Source organism: Hylobates moloch, unplaced genomic scaffold, assembly GCF_009828535.3.
Source record: "Hylobates moloch isolate HMO894 unplaced genomic scaffold, HMol_V3 SCAFFOLD_7, whole genome shotgun sequence".
Lineage (NCBI taxonomy): Eukaryota > Metazoa > Chordata > Mammalia > Primates > Hylobatidae > Hylobates > Hylobates moloch.
Window position 1 is genome coordinate 58557791 of NW_026652282.1, and position 15688 is coordinate 58573478.

Consider the following 15688-nt stretch of genomic DNA (forward strand, 5'->3'; position numbering starts at 1 on the left):
CTCAGCTTCCTCAATAGCTGTGACTACTGGTGTGCGCCACCACGCCCAGTTAGTTCTTATATTTTTGTTAGAGATGGGGTTTTGCCATGTTGCCCAGGCTAGTCTTGAACTCCTGGGCTGAGGGAATCCTCCCACCTTGGCCTCCCAAAGTACTGGGATTACAGACGCAAGCCACTGCACCCAGCCTCCCTGTAAACCTGAAGTGAGTTATTTATTCCTCTGTCCTCTCATAGCACTATTCATTTTATTCTGCCTGTATTACGACTAATTGTGTACTATTTGGTCTCCCCTATAGCCTGGGAGCCTGCTGGGGATTGGATCCTGGTCTAACCAGTCTTTGTCTTTTTTGAAGCACGTAATCTAGGTCTTTAAACATAATAGGTCCTTAATACATGGCTAGTGAGTATTTTTTTTTCCTTAAGTGTTTGGAAACTTGTTATAAAAAAAAAAAAGACCACATTCCCAGTAGATTCAAAGTAAGACAGTAAAGTAAGAACGATTCTCAAGCACCTGACTTGTTTACACTTGGAGAGATTTGAAGTTATCCAGTGTTGCTCCTCTATATCCATCACCCAGAAAAGACAAAAGACAATTTTAACTCTTTATTTGAAACAAACAATTTCAGAGACAGAAGGTTAGTCGTGACAACAGCTTCTCACTACAACACAAGGGTGGGCATGGCTCACTGAAGGGACAGGCCAGGCGCCTCAGAACAATATATACAATTTAAACAGTGGCTAACTGGTGACAGTTATAAAAACACAAAAAGGAGCCTGGGAAACAGCAAAGTCAACAGGGAAAGAACTGGGTACCCCCTTTGCCAGAAGCTAATTGTTTTCTGGGACCTCCAACGCAAGATGGGGAAGAGAGAAGATGTAGGCAGTGGGGGCAGGCCCTGCGCCCACAGCTCCTCGCCTGTCCTTTGACCACAGATCCCATCCTGCATGACTCAAGCTCCCACAGGCTTGGCCTAGCTCTTATGATGGGGCAACAATAGAGGGGAACCCAGCCTCAATCCAAGTCAGAAGGTAGTTTTTGCCTTGGGAGGTCTGTCCATTGAACTAAAGGGAGGCAGTTACAGAGGGGGCTAAGCATGTTGACACCATGGCTCATGGCAACCTAAGATGGCAGAGAGACAAACACAGAAACCAAGGGGACAGGAGTCTGCACAACAGGAGTCTGCTCCCCGTACTTAGTCATTCTCTGCCTCTGAGGAAAAAAAAGGCATTTGGAAGATTTTAAAAACGGTAGCACCAAGGATTGGTGCTTGCCGAGGGGGTGAGGGATACGCGATGGTGAGATGGTGCCAACAACCAATTATTTCATAGGAGGGGAAGAGTGTCTAAGCTCTGTGTTTTATGTAAATGGTCCCCTCATCGCTTTCATTGTTTATTATTTCATACCTTTCAGATAAGACCTTTTTGGGTGGTGCTGGGGAAGAGTAGAGAAGGGAGTGGGCACAGGGCAGAGAAGGCAGCTGGGTTTTTCCCTAGGTCATGCCTAGGAACAAGAGGCTCTACCTATGCGGGATGGGTCAGGAAACTCAAAGCCAACAGGATCACCAGAGCTATTAACACTCCACCCAGAGTCTGGACCCAGAAGGAGGGGTTTACTCTGAAGCATAAAGAAAATGGGCAAGCTGGCTTTTGCCCATCACCGGGAGACCAGCCCCTGAGTACAGAAGACCAGGGCCCCATGGTTGTCAAGTGGTATGGAAGAAGATAAAAGCCAGGGTTCCTAGAGAAGGCAGGGAATGGGTGAGCAGAAAGGAGCAGTCAGGGCCCTTCAGAATGAGTAGCATTGGTTCCTGGGCCTGTCACCCTGAGGGACATGGCCACAGGACAGACATTGATGTGAAAGATGGATATGGATGGCACACGAGCTCAGTCCAGGTCTTCCTCCCCAGGACGACCCAGTTCCTCATAAATCTCGCGCACAGCCAGGATGCGATTGAGCATGCTCTCCAACATGCTGCGGTCCATGGGGATCACAGAATACCAGAGAGGTGACTCGGCGATGCAGGACCGTTCAGGTTGCAGGTAGAACACATCGTTGCGAGTCCGGAGGCTTTCAGGACTGCAACATCGGGGGTGGGGGTGGGGGTGGGAGTGGGGGTGGCAGGACAGAAGATCAGTACCAAGGCAAAATAGATCCCTCGGGTTCCCATGCTAATGCTTTTCCTGCCAACCCACTAACTCACCATTTTGAGAGATAGAATTCATAGAACTTGACAGGGCAGCGGAGGGGATTCATGCGGTTCTCACGCTGCTCTAAGATAGGGGCTTCATCTTCTCTCTTCCGTTTTCCAGGACCCGTGTCTGTAGGGAGGGAAATGACTCAGACTCATTAAGAGCACAGGCTCCATGAGCCACATCCAAGAGCACAGTCCAGGGCACAGGGAGAAGGCGTCACGACACAAATTACAGTCTCATCAAGATGGAGAGGTGGAAGAAGGGGTCAGTTTCCCTCTCCCACGCCAACCCAACATCCTGTCGGGCTGTTGTTATGCAACCCTCCCCAGTTCCCACTGCCAAAGACTCTCTTTAAAATCTCCCCCAAGTTGCTATCTTGCAGAGGTGATCTCAGAAGTTATTCAAAAAACCTGATAAAACAGACCCTACTGCAAGGGTGGGCTTGCCTTCTGGGATAGAGAAACAGCAATGACCCCAACTCCTTGTGCATTAGTCCAGGTAGAAGCATGGGTCCACAGAAAGGACCTTGGAAACTTCACTCAGACAGGACAGAAGTCCAGGGACAGAAAAAATGGAAACCAAGGTGCAGTTGTTGTTAGGCCCGAGAGCAAAGAATCACAGAAAGCCTGTCATTCATTCAGTCTACCCTCCCCCACAGCCAAACACACCCAACAGTTTCCTACCTGTCCACCACCCAGAAAAAGCAGGCAAGCAAGTAAACTGTCTTAAATGAGGAAAGGGGGGAAACAGGCCACAGGGTGACCTCTTATTTATGCGACAGCTACTGCCTATCAGGTAGGAGGACTGGCTATTTCTACCCTTTCTGCACACAGGAACGGAAGGAGAGGGAAGCTAGGGGCCAAGGAGAGGGCCGACCTGGCAGGTATGGTGGGTTACGGCAGGGCGTGGAAGGGGAAGGCAGAGAAGGGGCAAAAGCACAGGGGAGGGGGCAGCCTCGTACCTCGCCCTTTCCTCTGGCGGACTGGGGCATAGTAGCGGATGCTCACCACCTTGGTGGTGCCCCGAGGGGTGGTACACTTGCGGGACTGCCGCACCACATTGGTGAAGGAGAGTTGCATGTGTTCCTCAGCTGTCTGCAGCCCAAAAAACTTAGTGTTGAAGAACATGAGGGTGTTGAGGAGGACAAAGGGCGAGTAGACCCCCAGTTGCTTACACTCCCAGAGGTGCTCCTCCTCCACTCGAGAGAACACCGTATCTACAATGGTCAAGGGGGAGAGGCCGGTCAGGAGGGAGTGGCTACCCAAACCCAACCACTTCCCATCCCATGTGCCCTGCTCATTTCCCACACAATTCTCATTTGGTGAGTAACCTTTGTATATAAAACAGTGTCACTTCGCTACACTTGCTACACTACACAGTGGGACTGGGCTTTAAAAAATATATACTTTCCACACCTGCATTTGGAATGCCTCTCACCACCCTCAAGTTGTAGACAGGTAAATGTAAACCTTGAGGAGTCCCACGATTTCTTGCTTTCTTTCTTTACTTACCACCCAAACCCAGGCCATCTTTTTCTGGTCCTAGAGATAGCTCTTCAGACCTAAGTCTTGATCCCCTCCTCATGTTCAAGAACAGGCGCTCCTGTGCTCCTTTAACTCTAAACCCTGAGGCATCCAGCTACACGCTCCTGCCCTCGGGCCCTTTGTGAAGAGTGGCAGACCAAACAGTACAGGACTCTCGGGATGGTGGATTGGAAGAATGGAGAAAGGGGGTAGGGGTTGCTACGTCCCTGTCCCTTACTGTTGGGGAGGAGGGTGGGCTGCCAGGTACTCAGCGACTTGTTGAGTTCTTGAACAAAAGTCAGGTAGTAAAGGTCCGTGAAAATGTTCACCATCCGGTTATTTTCCAGCAAGTACTGGGGAAAGAAAAACAGACACACCTAAGGCTAGACTATAGGTCCTAGAAGAAAGATAATGATGCTGAAGCCCCCAGGTATGGTGTCCTTGATCATTAGGAGACGATGGGAAACAGTTGCTTGATTAGGTGGCCTCGAGTGCTTTCCCCCAGGTATACCCACAGCTCTGCGCTACTCAGGCTTTGCTGGAAGAGGAGGAGGCTTGGAGGAGATGTTCTTTAGAAGCCCACACCTCCTTCTCAGGTAATACGTGATTGACTTCTCCCAGGGAGAACTAAACATTACCCCAGCACTCAAGGATCCCAGCTCCACTCATCCCTCCCCTCCTAGAATGGGCTTAAAGATTACAAAGGGGACCTGGATAGCAATGAAGACTGCTCCTTAGCCAACAGTCCTGGAATGCAGTTTTGATTTTAGAAGAGTATTGACATCTCATCTTCTATTTGGAGTAGGAGATTAAAGGCAAGCTGCCTGCTTCAGGTAGGGCACAAGATGAGGAACAGGCAGTGCAACAGAATAAGTGCTTTTTTTTTTCATTAAAAAAATATTTTTGGGGTAGATGGGTATCACTTTGTTGCCCGGGCTGGTCTCAAACTCCTGGCTTGAAGCGATCCTCCTGCCTCAGCCTCCCAAAGGGTTGGGATTACAGGCGTGAGCCACCGTGCCTAACCCAGAATCATTTCTGGTTAGACCCTGCCTGCTGTGTTAAGAGTGACAGGAAGCGAGGTGGTGCACAAGAGGTACCTGCTGGATGCCAAGACACAAATAGTAGATACTGTCAGGTTCATATCGTTCACCATTGGGCCGAGTGATTTCTCTCACAAACTGGGCCAGACCATAGTTGAGCTCAGCAGCTGAGCAGGCGAGAATATCCTCTTTGATACGCATGGGTTTGGCTGCAGTGATAAGTTGTGCAGGGACAGGATTAAGAAAAACTCTACATGGAGAATTTCACTTAGCTCCATCACCATTAACCCCTTCATCCCTTAGTCATGCCTAGCTCCTGAACAATTACAGAAAGAGCCCCTAACCTTGAACCTAGACAGCATTTCCCTTTAATCTACAACTCCTCCCCATCTTCACAGGGCATCCTTAAGTGATCACACCCTTATCACTTCTAGACATCTTCAGCTGAATCACAGGCCCAGCCCCTTCTCCCCTTTCCCCTCCTTCTCCCTGTCCCTGCCTCCCCACACCCCCCATCCCCAAGTACTCACGGCCAAAGCGCAGCTCATCACCCTTGCTGGTTTCTCCGTTGGCATATTTTGACTGCACCCAGCACTTCCAAGCATTGACACCATATGAATAGTTGAGCCCGGTACAACTAGGCTGACTGCTCATGGAGTCCCGGGAGCAGCTTTCGGAAAGCACCAGCCGCTTTTGACCCTGGAGAGGAAGAGAAAGCAGGGGCGTGGTAGAGGTAAGGCCAGAGGCAAGGTGAAAGCTAGTCAGCACCGTATTTACTGCTGGCCGGGGTAGGGGCTGATGTAAGCCCACAGCAAGCTTCCACAGCACAGAGCCCCAGGAATAGCTTTGATGACCCTGTAAGATGAGGGGAGAGCAAAGTTTGGCTTTATCTCAGTACTTCTAGTGTTGGAGAAAGGAGGTTAGGGAAGGTCAAACTATGGTTGCTGGCTTGGCTCTCGCATCCTCTCCCCTTTGGGCCTCCATTCTTCTTTTGTACATACAGTAGCCCCAGCCCTACCTTCCTCATGGTTCGGGGAAGGTCTTGTTCAGTAGACACATCCTCAGGCCCTACCAGGCCACAATCAAAGAGGAAGTCTACACTGGGATTAATGTCCAGAGGATCTAATGAAAAGGAAAGAAAGAAGAAATCAATTTCTTAAGATCTCAACCCTGCAGCCCTCCTGCCCCACCCCTGCTGCTTGCCCACTTGACACTAGATGAGCCAAAGGAACCAGTAAAGCTATACCAAAAAGCATGCTCAGAGGCACAGAAATGCAAAACACAGCAATGTGAACTACTGAACTGTAAACATGTTGAACATGGTGAAATTTTATGTTTTTTTACAGCTCAAAAATTTAAAAAAAAAAAAAAAGCATGACTCAGAAGTCTAAAAGAGTGCACCTGTCCTGGTGCCTCTGGCACTGCTCCCTGTAAGAACCTTCCGTCTTAGAATCACAATGAACACTTTTCAGGGTCATGCTCAGGGACACAAGGGACACTCCCTTCCTGATAGCACAAATGCTACCATACTCAGTGGGCACGGCTCCAATCTTACTCACTCTTAGGGAAGTCTGCCTCCAAGTCTTGCCCAGGTTCATCCAAGACATTGGCCATCTTGACTGCCATGGCCAGGACATCATCTCGAGCAGGCCCAAACAGGTCACAGTCTTCCAGGAGTCCCTCTGCACTCTGGTTGCTCACAAGATCTGGGAAGCAGAGAAGTTGGCTCAGTGGTTACGAACTCCTGCTAGCACCCTCACAAGCTTTCAGGGACTGATCCCAACTATCCTCCCATTCTACTAGGCACCAAGATCACCAATACCACCCCCTCGGGCAGAGACACGCTGGTAGCACCCTGTCTCCCTCGTCACCACCATCTATGGCATACCACAAAGGTCAGATGAGGCCTTGTCTAACTCCTCAGCCTCTGCAATCATTTCTGCCATAGCCAGGATGTCGGCCTCCAAGGGGTTGGAAGGGATCTTCACCTTCAGCTCCTCAATGGTCTCTACAATCTTGTCTGTGCTCTCCAAGGTAGTGGGCAAGAACATGGGCACAGGCACCTGGAGGCACAAATCCCAACTAAATGCCAAGAACCACACCAGCAGTTGGGGGGAAGTGGGGGGGACAGATGATGAGAGTGAAGGGGAACAGTTGATGAGAGTAAGGGGAAAGGGTGGATCTCAAACCTGGAAGGTGAAAGGAGGACCCAGCCAGGAAGGGCAGGGAAACTTACGGGGATAGGCATCGAGAAAGGCACCGGGACTTTCTGGCAGTACAGATGCATAGGCACTGGCACGAAGATGGGCACTGGGATGGGCAGCACGATCACCTGTGGCTTCCACTCTTCTGTGGATAAGAAAGGGGTCTTCTCAGAGACCCTGCTGGACTGGTCACATCTGACCCACCAAAAGCTCTAACGTGCTCAGTGTCACAAAACTGCCCTTGAATCAAAGGCTGAAAGACACCTCTATGATTCTAGGACGACCATATGAATGAGGCTTCAGCTACCTAAGAAATCCCCTTGTCCAGCTCACGGACATAGGGCTGGCAGGCCTAGGACTCTGGAATACAGCCTGTGGCATCGAGGTACCCTGGCTCACCTGTCTGACTTCCTTTGGACTTCATCTCCACCTTGCAGGAGACGCCCCGATTCTGCATCAGTGGCTTACACATGGCAGCCTTGTTTTTGCGGGGTGTTGCTGGGGGCGGTGGGGGTGGAGGGGTGGGAGCAGTGGGAGCTGATCGGGTCTTCACAGGGATCTGCAAAGACAAAGGAACATTTGTGCCGCCAACCGCCGTACCCTCCTCTGAGATTATCCTCCCCCTTGGCTTTTGTCCCGACCTTGCCCAAATTCCCATTTTCCTCTGGGGTCCTCACTGTGTTGCTGTTCTCCACTTTGGTTTGAGAGGGTGTCTGGGGTTTTGACTCAGGAGACTGACCTGTAGATCAAAACAAATGAATGCTCTCATCCAAGGGACTAGCTCTCCATTTTCCTTACCTGTGTTCCAGGAGAGCTTCATTAACTGGTACACCAAATACAGATGGGAACTTCTAGGATTTGCCCCCCTTGCCTTCCCAGATCTAGTCTCCTCTATGCCCTAGCAATAGCAGCCTAAAAGATTCTTTGCTCCTGGAGAATGAAACATTACATTTTCCCCCAAAACCCACATTTGAGACCTTCCATCTAGATAGCCTGAAGAGTCTGTTATCCCTGGAGTTGTGAAGGGGCAGGGGTAACATTCTAGAAATAGCAGTCTTCAGTCTCACTAGACGTAGAGTTTATGCTGAGATTTCCTTATCTCAGAAATGTAACCATAACCCCTATATGCCCCATCCTACCAGGAAAGGCACCCACTCCCTAACAATATACATTTCATAGACAATCAGTAGACACTAACTCCAAGAAGCTTTAAATAAGACTCCCCCTGGTACCTGCAGGGTTCGGAAGCTAAAAGAGAATACAGTTCACAGTACTAGCACCCTATCTGGCCAGGGATGAGGTGAACACAAGAGGAAGGAGAAAGGGGCTAGGCTTAGGCTTAGTAGAGTCCAGGCCCCCTCTAACAGAGTGTACCCCCTGCCCGGGACTCACTGTTCAGGAGGCTCTCGGGCCCACTCTGGGTATCCAGGTTGGGTTGGTTCTGCTGGCTGTAGAAGCGCAGAAGACACTGCTGGTTGCAGAAGTGACGGATCTGCCCACGCCAGTGGATGGTCTCCAGCAGCTTCCCCTGGCGCTTACAGGCATGGCACCGGGCAGCCTGAGGATGTCAAAAGGATGATCAGACCTGCCTCCCTAAAATGCGTTGGGCCCTTTCTTTCCCCTGGGATAAGCCATGCTCCTCCCTCCCCTTGGAGATCGGGCCGGCTTAGAGATGGAAGGCTGGCTGCCCTCCCTGGAGATCTGTCCACACCCCGAGCTCAGTACCACAGCCCGTGCTCCGCACCGCCCTCTTTCCCGCCTCGCTCGCATGCTGACCCTCCTTACCTTGCAGTACCACAGCAGGTACTTGCTCTTACAGTCCTCACTGCAGAAGTCCCAGGTGCTGCCATCCAGTTGCTCGGTGACTCCACGCTGGCAGGTCTGGGAGCAGTAAGTACAAGTGATACAGCACAAGCCCAGCTTCTTAGTGAAGTCCTGTTTGTACAGCAGCACACAGCCTGGAAAGAGGAGAAGAGGAAAGAGAGTACAGAGACACAGATACCCAAGGGCAAGAGACTCAACCTTTTCAAGGTGCTATACCTGAAACCTCTCTCTAAGCAGCCCCTCGTGCCCAAAGCTTTAGGGGAGATAGGGGTAGAACATCCCGGGCAGAAGGCCCTGCCTCATGGACTACTTTCCCGGCCTCCCTCCCTTCTCCTCCATTCTCCCTGGCTGGGAGTTATAGTGTCTTCTGCCCTTCCCCATCTCCTTACCTTCGCTGCAGAAGCTTTTCTCCACTCCGCTGAATCGGAGTTTCTCATGCAAGAGTTTCTCCTGCCGACAGTGCTCACACTGGGACACCACACCCCGAAGCCGCTTGAAGTCCTCACAGCAATCACGGCAGCAGAACTGGAACACCTGGTCCTGAGGTGGGGGAACAGGGCAGGGAGGACAAGCTGTAACATCTGGCCCCAGCAGGGGCCAAGTGGAAGGACCCCTTCAGACAGTCTGGTCATGTGGCAAGATGTAGGTGGGGGTGGGGCTCTTACCTGCCAGTCCAAGACCTCAGGCTTGCCACTGAAGAGGCTGTGACAGTAGTGACAGCTCAGGTGAATGCCCCCCTCGGGGCTTGTGCGCTGGAGGGAAGGAAGACAAGTAAGGGAGGGGCAAGATGTGTGCAGCGGTGGGGAAGGGGAGTCAGGCTTGTTCTTTGCTCTGCCCAGGCCTGCCTACCCCAATTCTCCAACCCTCTTTATGTTGCCAAACCCTTCTATCCCTGGTCCAGGGTCTGGAGTACCTGGAACTTGGTCCAGCAGCTGGGGCTGCAGAACTGGTAGACTGTGCGGTCAACCTTGTTGTAGTAACAGGGGTCAGAGAGGCTGCGGCGGCAGAAGCTGCAGGGTCGGGGAGGGCCTGGGGCATAGAGAGAAAGAGAGAGAGGAAAAGAGAAAGAGAGAGGGAGAGAGAGAGCACACAGAAGGTGTCAGGCAGTGTAAGAGACGAACAGAAAATCCACGGGGAGATGTGGTTGGGGCTGAGGTTGGGCAGCAAGGATTACTCTGGAAGAGGGGAGTATGGGAGGTAGAGAGAAGGCCAGCAGGGGACTCAGAGAAGAGGGCTTTGCACCTACCAGTGAGCCCTGCCTGCTTCACTTTGTAAGAAGTGGTACAGCACAGGGAACAGAACAAGCTGGTCTTGCCATTACGATCCACATGTGATAGCATCTCAAAGTTCTTACACAGGGTCTTGCACCAGACACATGGGTACACACGTGTGTTTTTCTGTGAGGATGGGGAAGGAGAGGCTGAGGCTGGATTTGTCCCTTCACTTTTATTTTTTAAATGTTTTAAACATGAAATATTTCAGGCATACAAAAAAAGTATAGATGATGATGTAACAAAGACCTGTGTATCCACCAGCCAGCTTCAAAAATAAAACATAACAGATACAATTGAAACCCCCTTTATTTGTTTTATTTCACCCAGCCCTTGACCCGTCAGCCACCTTTATTTATAACCCAAGAACCACACCCCCTTCTACAGCCCTCTAATGCACTACTCCCTCGGCCCCACCTTCTTGTATGCCCCCAAGCAGGTTGTGTTGCAGAACCGCTTTTGTTGGCCCTCGTGGAAGAGGAGCTCAGGGCCAGGGCTCCCGGTCTTGGTGTAGATGTAAGCCCCACACTGGTCACAACAGTTGGTTTTCAGTCCCTTGTTGGCCCGGAATTTGGAGAAGCAAGAATCGCTGCAGAGCCGGTGCACCACGCTGCCATTGCTGACCTCGTGCAGGACCTGCCACACACACATACGCACCCTGAGCTAGGGCCTGGCCACCACCGCCCACCCCAATGCAAGGTCAGCCCCCCACCTCACCCTAGACCTTCACAGCAGACAGTGGGCCCAGGGACCCCCCAACCTGCGCCGCAGGCTGCCGACTTGATGGTGAGGTCCTGGGAAGTAAGGAAGGCCAGCTGTGCACATCCTGGAGAAGCTCTGTCCTTGAATACGCTCCCTCATGATGGCCGCCTTTCCTCCCCACTCCCCTTTCCACAGGGCCTGGACCCTGCAGCCCCAGGATGGGAGGGGCAGATCAGGGCTGGCCAGGCTCTGTAAATCAGCCCCCACTGAGTGTCCTCACCTCTCCAGTCTTCTGGCATATGCTGCAGCGAGTAGCATCGGCGGGATCCCCAGACTGGGGGATCGGGCGCTGCTGCTGGGCCTCATACAGGGAGAGACAGACGGACGTGCAGAACTCATGGAAGGAGCCTCCAGAACCAGTCTGCGCCACAACCGAGTCCTTGGTGTTCCAGATCTCCCTAGAGGTGGGAACAGGTTTGAATATTCACTCAAAATCACCCTCTCATTTCCTCAGCTTCCGCCCCTCCTCCAGGATCAATGACCATAGAGCCAAATACTCTGACTCCCTCCCTACATCACTCTCTCGCCCAGCTCCATCCTGTAAGGTTCTTACCAACAGTCTCTGTCTTACTCATACTCCTGCCCAGATCCCTGCCCTCTGCACAGCCCCCAAGACCCTCACGCACTTCTTGCAGAAGGTACAGGTCTTTTTGCCCGAGGGCTTCTTGGAGAAAGTGGTGAGGCAGGATGACGAGCAGAAGAGCTGAGGCAGCCCCTTGCGCTGATAGGCAGTCTGCCCCTTCTGCAGTGGTGTCCGGCAATGTGCACAAGTCATCTTGGTGCCCACTGCAGAGCGCCCGGCCCTTTGTGACACACTTGAGCGTAGGGACATGCGAGGAGAGCGCCGGGGCCGGAATGGCACAAAGTCCTCATCATTGGGGTCATCTACCATGGCATCAGAATCCTCATCTGACACTGGAACTGAGAAAGTGGGGGGATGGACATGAGAAAGGCCACCAAACCAGGTCTCCAACCATCCCCTGACCAACAGTTCAGTCCCTCTCCTGGGATCCCTGTTGTTTCGGCCTTTACACCCTGGCCCTTGTTACATGAGTATCTTAAGACCTTGGTGTCTCTCTCCCTTGGTTACTCTGTAACCTCCCAGGGAGGGAAAGGAAGAGGCTCTAAATGAGAAGATTCGGAGACAGAGATGGCATAGCTGAAACAGGAAACTCGCCATTCTCACTGCTCTTGTTTTCAATTTCCCCCACTGCCCCTGGTTCCCATGCCAACCCATAGCGGAGACAGGCACTTCATGTGCTGCACGGAGCAGGACTGCAGGAGCTAGAAGATCCATGCCCTGCCGCATGCCACTTTCGGACCTCTTCCACACCCAGAACTCCCAGGTCACACTTCCTCAAATCCTACTTACTGCTCTCAGTGGAATCTACAACCTCAGGTTTTGGAGGTTCTGCTCTCCTAACGCGCTCGCTTCTCTTCTGTACCTCGGAAAGATGGGAGGGGAGGAAAACTGACACCCTGGCCAGGCTAACACTAGTACAGGGTTTGGGGGGGGATAGAAGATGGGAGGGGGAAGGGAGAGTGGGGACCCTTGGCCCAGCCCTTAGGAGGAGGGAAGAAAAGGAGGCTGGACTTTCTCCCCAACAAGCAGTAGACACTAGTGCTCCCTCCCTCCTCCTAACTCTCCTTACACACACTCTCTACAGAACAACATCTGGGAGGGAAAATGAAGGGTCTGTCCTTCCCAGAGCTAAGGGGGAACCAGACTCCTTCCAATCCCCTCCCCCTCACCCGTTCAGGCGGCTTCTCACTCGCCTTCGCAGTCAGGCCATCTCCTGCAAAGGAAGCAGAAGGCAGCCTAAATGTTGAGCCTGCCCTCACCACCCTCTCCCTGGCCCAACCCCCGCCTCCATTCCTGGGGAAGAACTTACTCAAAACTGAAAGGGAAAACTCGAGTGCCTGTGGCTTCTTGGGGCCCCTCTCAGGGTTACCTCAGGCTCTGTACTAAGGGTGGGGGGGTGCACGTGCAGCTATTCCATGAAAAAAAAAAAAAATCTATCCTTCCCACCAGCTTTCCGTCCCAATCCTTGGGGGTTAAGGAAACACAGGTAATATACCTTTCATTAAGAATTTATATTTTACCAATGAAAAACACACACAACCACCCAAAGGTAGTAAAAGGAAAAGGAAGCATCAGTGTATGGGTAGCTTCCCCTGGATTCGGGTGGTTATATAAGCCCTAAGACCCTCGTCACAGCCTGATAGAGGCACATCACTAGGCAGAAGAGGGGAGAAACTAGAGCCTCTCAAGTCAAGGTTGTCCCTCCCCTATCAGAGACGCTATCCTAGACCCTGCATTTCTATCGCTCTGCTGAAATCCTTATGCTGTTAGGGGCTCCAGAACCTAGTTACCATTCATCAAACCCAGAAATCCCACTCCCATCTAGAACCAAAAAGCGGTGAAGGTCTTAGAACCAAGAAGCCTGGTGTACTCCCCCAAATCCTGAAGGAAGGACTCTGGCACCAAAAGCCCACTGGGGTAGGAAAAAGGCAACCCTTCCCACCAAATTCACTCCTCTCAACCTACGCTCCCTGAAACCTTACCCCATTCCTCCCCCACAGCCTATGCCCACCCCTATTTTCCTTAATCTTCCTCTACACACCATCCCACTCCTCCCTCGTAAACCCCAAGTCCTTCCCCACACACATCCCTACACTTATCTCTCCACCCTCCTCCTCCCCACTACGTCCCAAAGCACATAGCCACCCCTCCTTACCACCACCCTCTCCCAGCCCTGATTCTCCAGATAATTAGGCAACCTACCTGGCAAGGAAGGATGTGCAGGGGGGCTAGAGCCCCCAGGTTTGGTCTGAGAACTGTTGATTCCATCCCCCAGAGTCTCTCCCACTGAAGGGCTAGGGGGGGCATTTGGGCTCTGTGGCTGCCCTTGGGGAAGCTCCTCCTCCTGCCCAGGGGAGCCCCTTCTCGCAGTAGCTATGGAGGTGGTCTCCTCCTCTTCAATATGTGGGGACTGCAGTGTTATTGGAGAATCTGGAGCCAAAGGCTCTAGTAGCCCCTCGGGTGAACAGGAATTTGCCCCAGCCCCCGGATCAGGTGGTACCACCTCAGGGGTCTGGCCCCCTGGTCCAGGCTCTAGGGTCTGATCCCCCGCATCCCATGCCAGGGTTCCCTCAGGACCGTGGTCCACCTCCGGGGGAGAGGGGGCTTTATAGAGCAGCCCCCCCAGCCCCAGCAACTCAGTGGCTCCATCCAGGACTCCAGGGTCTTTTTCCAGGCCAGCAGGGGTATCAAGCAGGTCCAAGGCTCCCGAGGATGGAGAAGGGCCAGGGGGTGCCCATCCTCGAGTTGGGGCAGTCTGGGATTCCAGCAGATCCTCTCCAAATTCCATATCTACTGGTAGGTCTCCAGCCAGGGGCTTCTCTGGCAGGGTCAATGGGTCAAATGGACTGGGGAAATCACTGGGGTCCATGAGTATGGCTGGATATGTACTGCAGATTAGGAGTAGAAGAGGGGGCAGTAGAGGTGGTCTTAGCCAGAATTCCTTCTTATATAGGCTCTGAGACACACCCCATCATCCACTTGGATTTCTCATGAGCAGCCCCCACCACCACAATCTACAAGCATTTCCGAAGGCTTTAGTCCTAATGACCACTCCCCCCAATACAGCGCCCCCAGTGGGGAGAGGCGTTCTTCCCCCCCCCCCACAAATGCCTTCCCAACCCTTCCCATTACCTTCCAGGTCGCCATTCTTGCCCCGTCCCTTTTCCTTGTCCTTGCCCACCCCCAACCTCAGGCATTTACAGGAAGACATTTTGGAGCTACGATCTCTCCTTAGACCCCCCCCCACCACTGCCTCCCGGCTACTGCAAGATCCCGCTTGCAGGTTCGGTTCGGCTTGAGCAGGCCCGACCCCTACCTGCGGCAGGGTTAGTGCAAAGGCTACAAGCCTAGAACTGCAGACAGCGACGGCCCCGCGCTCCTTCTCCACCTCCCTCCCTAGCAGCCGGGACAGGGGTCGCGGCCCCTTTAAATGGCAGCGCCGCTCGCAGCGCCCAGCGCTCTGCACCAGGCGGGCGGGCGGTGCCAGCAACCAACCCCATTGGCTGGCTCGAGGAGGGGGCTCGCGAGACAGCGCCGGCCCCCGGCGCGAGACTCCCAGTCCAGTGGCCGCCTGGAAATTGCGGAGTGGAGTACAGCCACTAGAGACGGCGCCTGAGCCCCCGCCCGGGGCCCCGTTAGTTGAGAAGGAAAAGATAGCCTCTGGAGCTTTGAAGCCGGCCCCCCGGGAAAGGCGGCGTCCCCTTTCCACCCAAGGGCCGAGTGCGCTCACCCACAGAAAACACAGATCTACGCACCTGCTCCCCTTACCTGGCTCGAGAGTCTGGCCCCCGTCACACCCTGCCCGCCCTACCTCCTGGAGCCCACTCTACCCGTGATCCCCTCCTCTCATTCAAATGGTTCCCGGTCCCCTCCCCCTCCCCGTGTCTCTCTTCGCTTCCCACTCGTGTTCCCCCCCCCCCGGCGTCCGCCCCCCTCAATAGTCCCTACCTACGCCATGCAGCAGGCGCCTGCCAAGATTACCCTCCCCCATCCCCACCTCTCCGGGGCCCGCCCCCTGGGCGACTGTTGGGGTAGTGAGTGACAGCGGAGGATGGGGGAAGGCAGGGACCCAGCCCTCACGTGCCCCTCCTTCCCTTGTCTGCAGCCACGGGGCCCCCAAAACAGTCAGAGAGTCAGAGTTATGGGGTATCTGAAGCTTGATCCCCAGCCACACAGGTCGGGTTAAATGGCTCTGGCTCAGTGGCAACGCCTGTGCAGTAACCATTACTGCTTGATGACCCCCAAACCGGGTCCTGCAAAGCCACCCCCTACTCTCTCAACAGTCTTAG

The 15688-nt window shown here is 53.1% G+C and overlaps 1 protein-coding gene across 4 annotated transcripts; it reads right to left on the bottom strand.

Annotated features, from left to right (window-relative positions):
* Nucleotides 1–587: 587 nt before the first annotated feature.
* Nucleotides 588–15388, bottom strand: ZMYM3 (zinc finger MYM-type containing 3). 4 transcript variants are annotated; one of them, XM_032757150.2, is made up of 25 exons: nt 15348–15388; nt 13602–14287; nt 12569–12612; nt 12189–12255; nt 11443–11737; nt 11037–11214; nt 10472–10690; nt 10030–10180; nt 9697–9812; nt 9449–9535; nt 9173–9323; nt 8745–8917; nt 8352–8517; nt 7601–7698; nt 7359–7518; nt 6992–7104; nt 6644–6818; nt 6315–6461; nt 5774–5877; nt 5286–5454; nt 4813–4964; nt 3954–4068; nt 3154–3408; nt 2201–2318; nt 588–2076 (listed from the first exon to the last, which is right to left on the bottom strand). In XM_032757150.2, exons 2-25 carry the CDS (start codon nt 14266–14268, stop codon nt 1884–1886), a joined length of 4113 nt encoding a protein of 1370 aa, XP_032613041.1. In that variant the 5' UTR covers nt 14269–14287; nt 15348–15388; the 3' UTR covers nt 588–1883. The 4 variants fall into 4 exon arrangements, with proteins under 4 accessions (XP_032613041.1, XP_032613044.1, XP_032613042.1 ...); XM_032757153.2 differs by lacking the exon at nt 15348–15388 and adding an exon at nt 15155–15189 and having other exon boundaries at nt 7637–7698; XM_032757151.2 differs by lacking the exon at nt 15348–15388 and adding an exon at nt 15155–15188.
* Between the last annotated feature and the right edge of the window lie 300 nt (nt 15389–15688).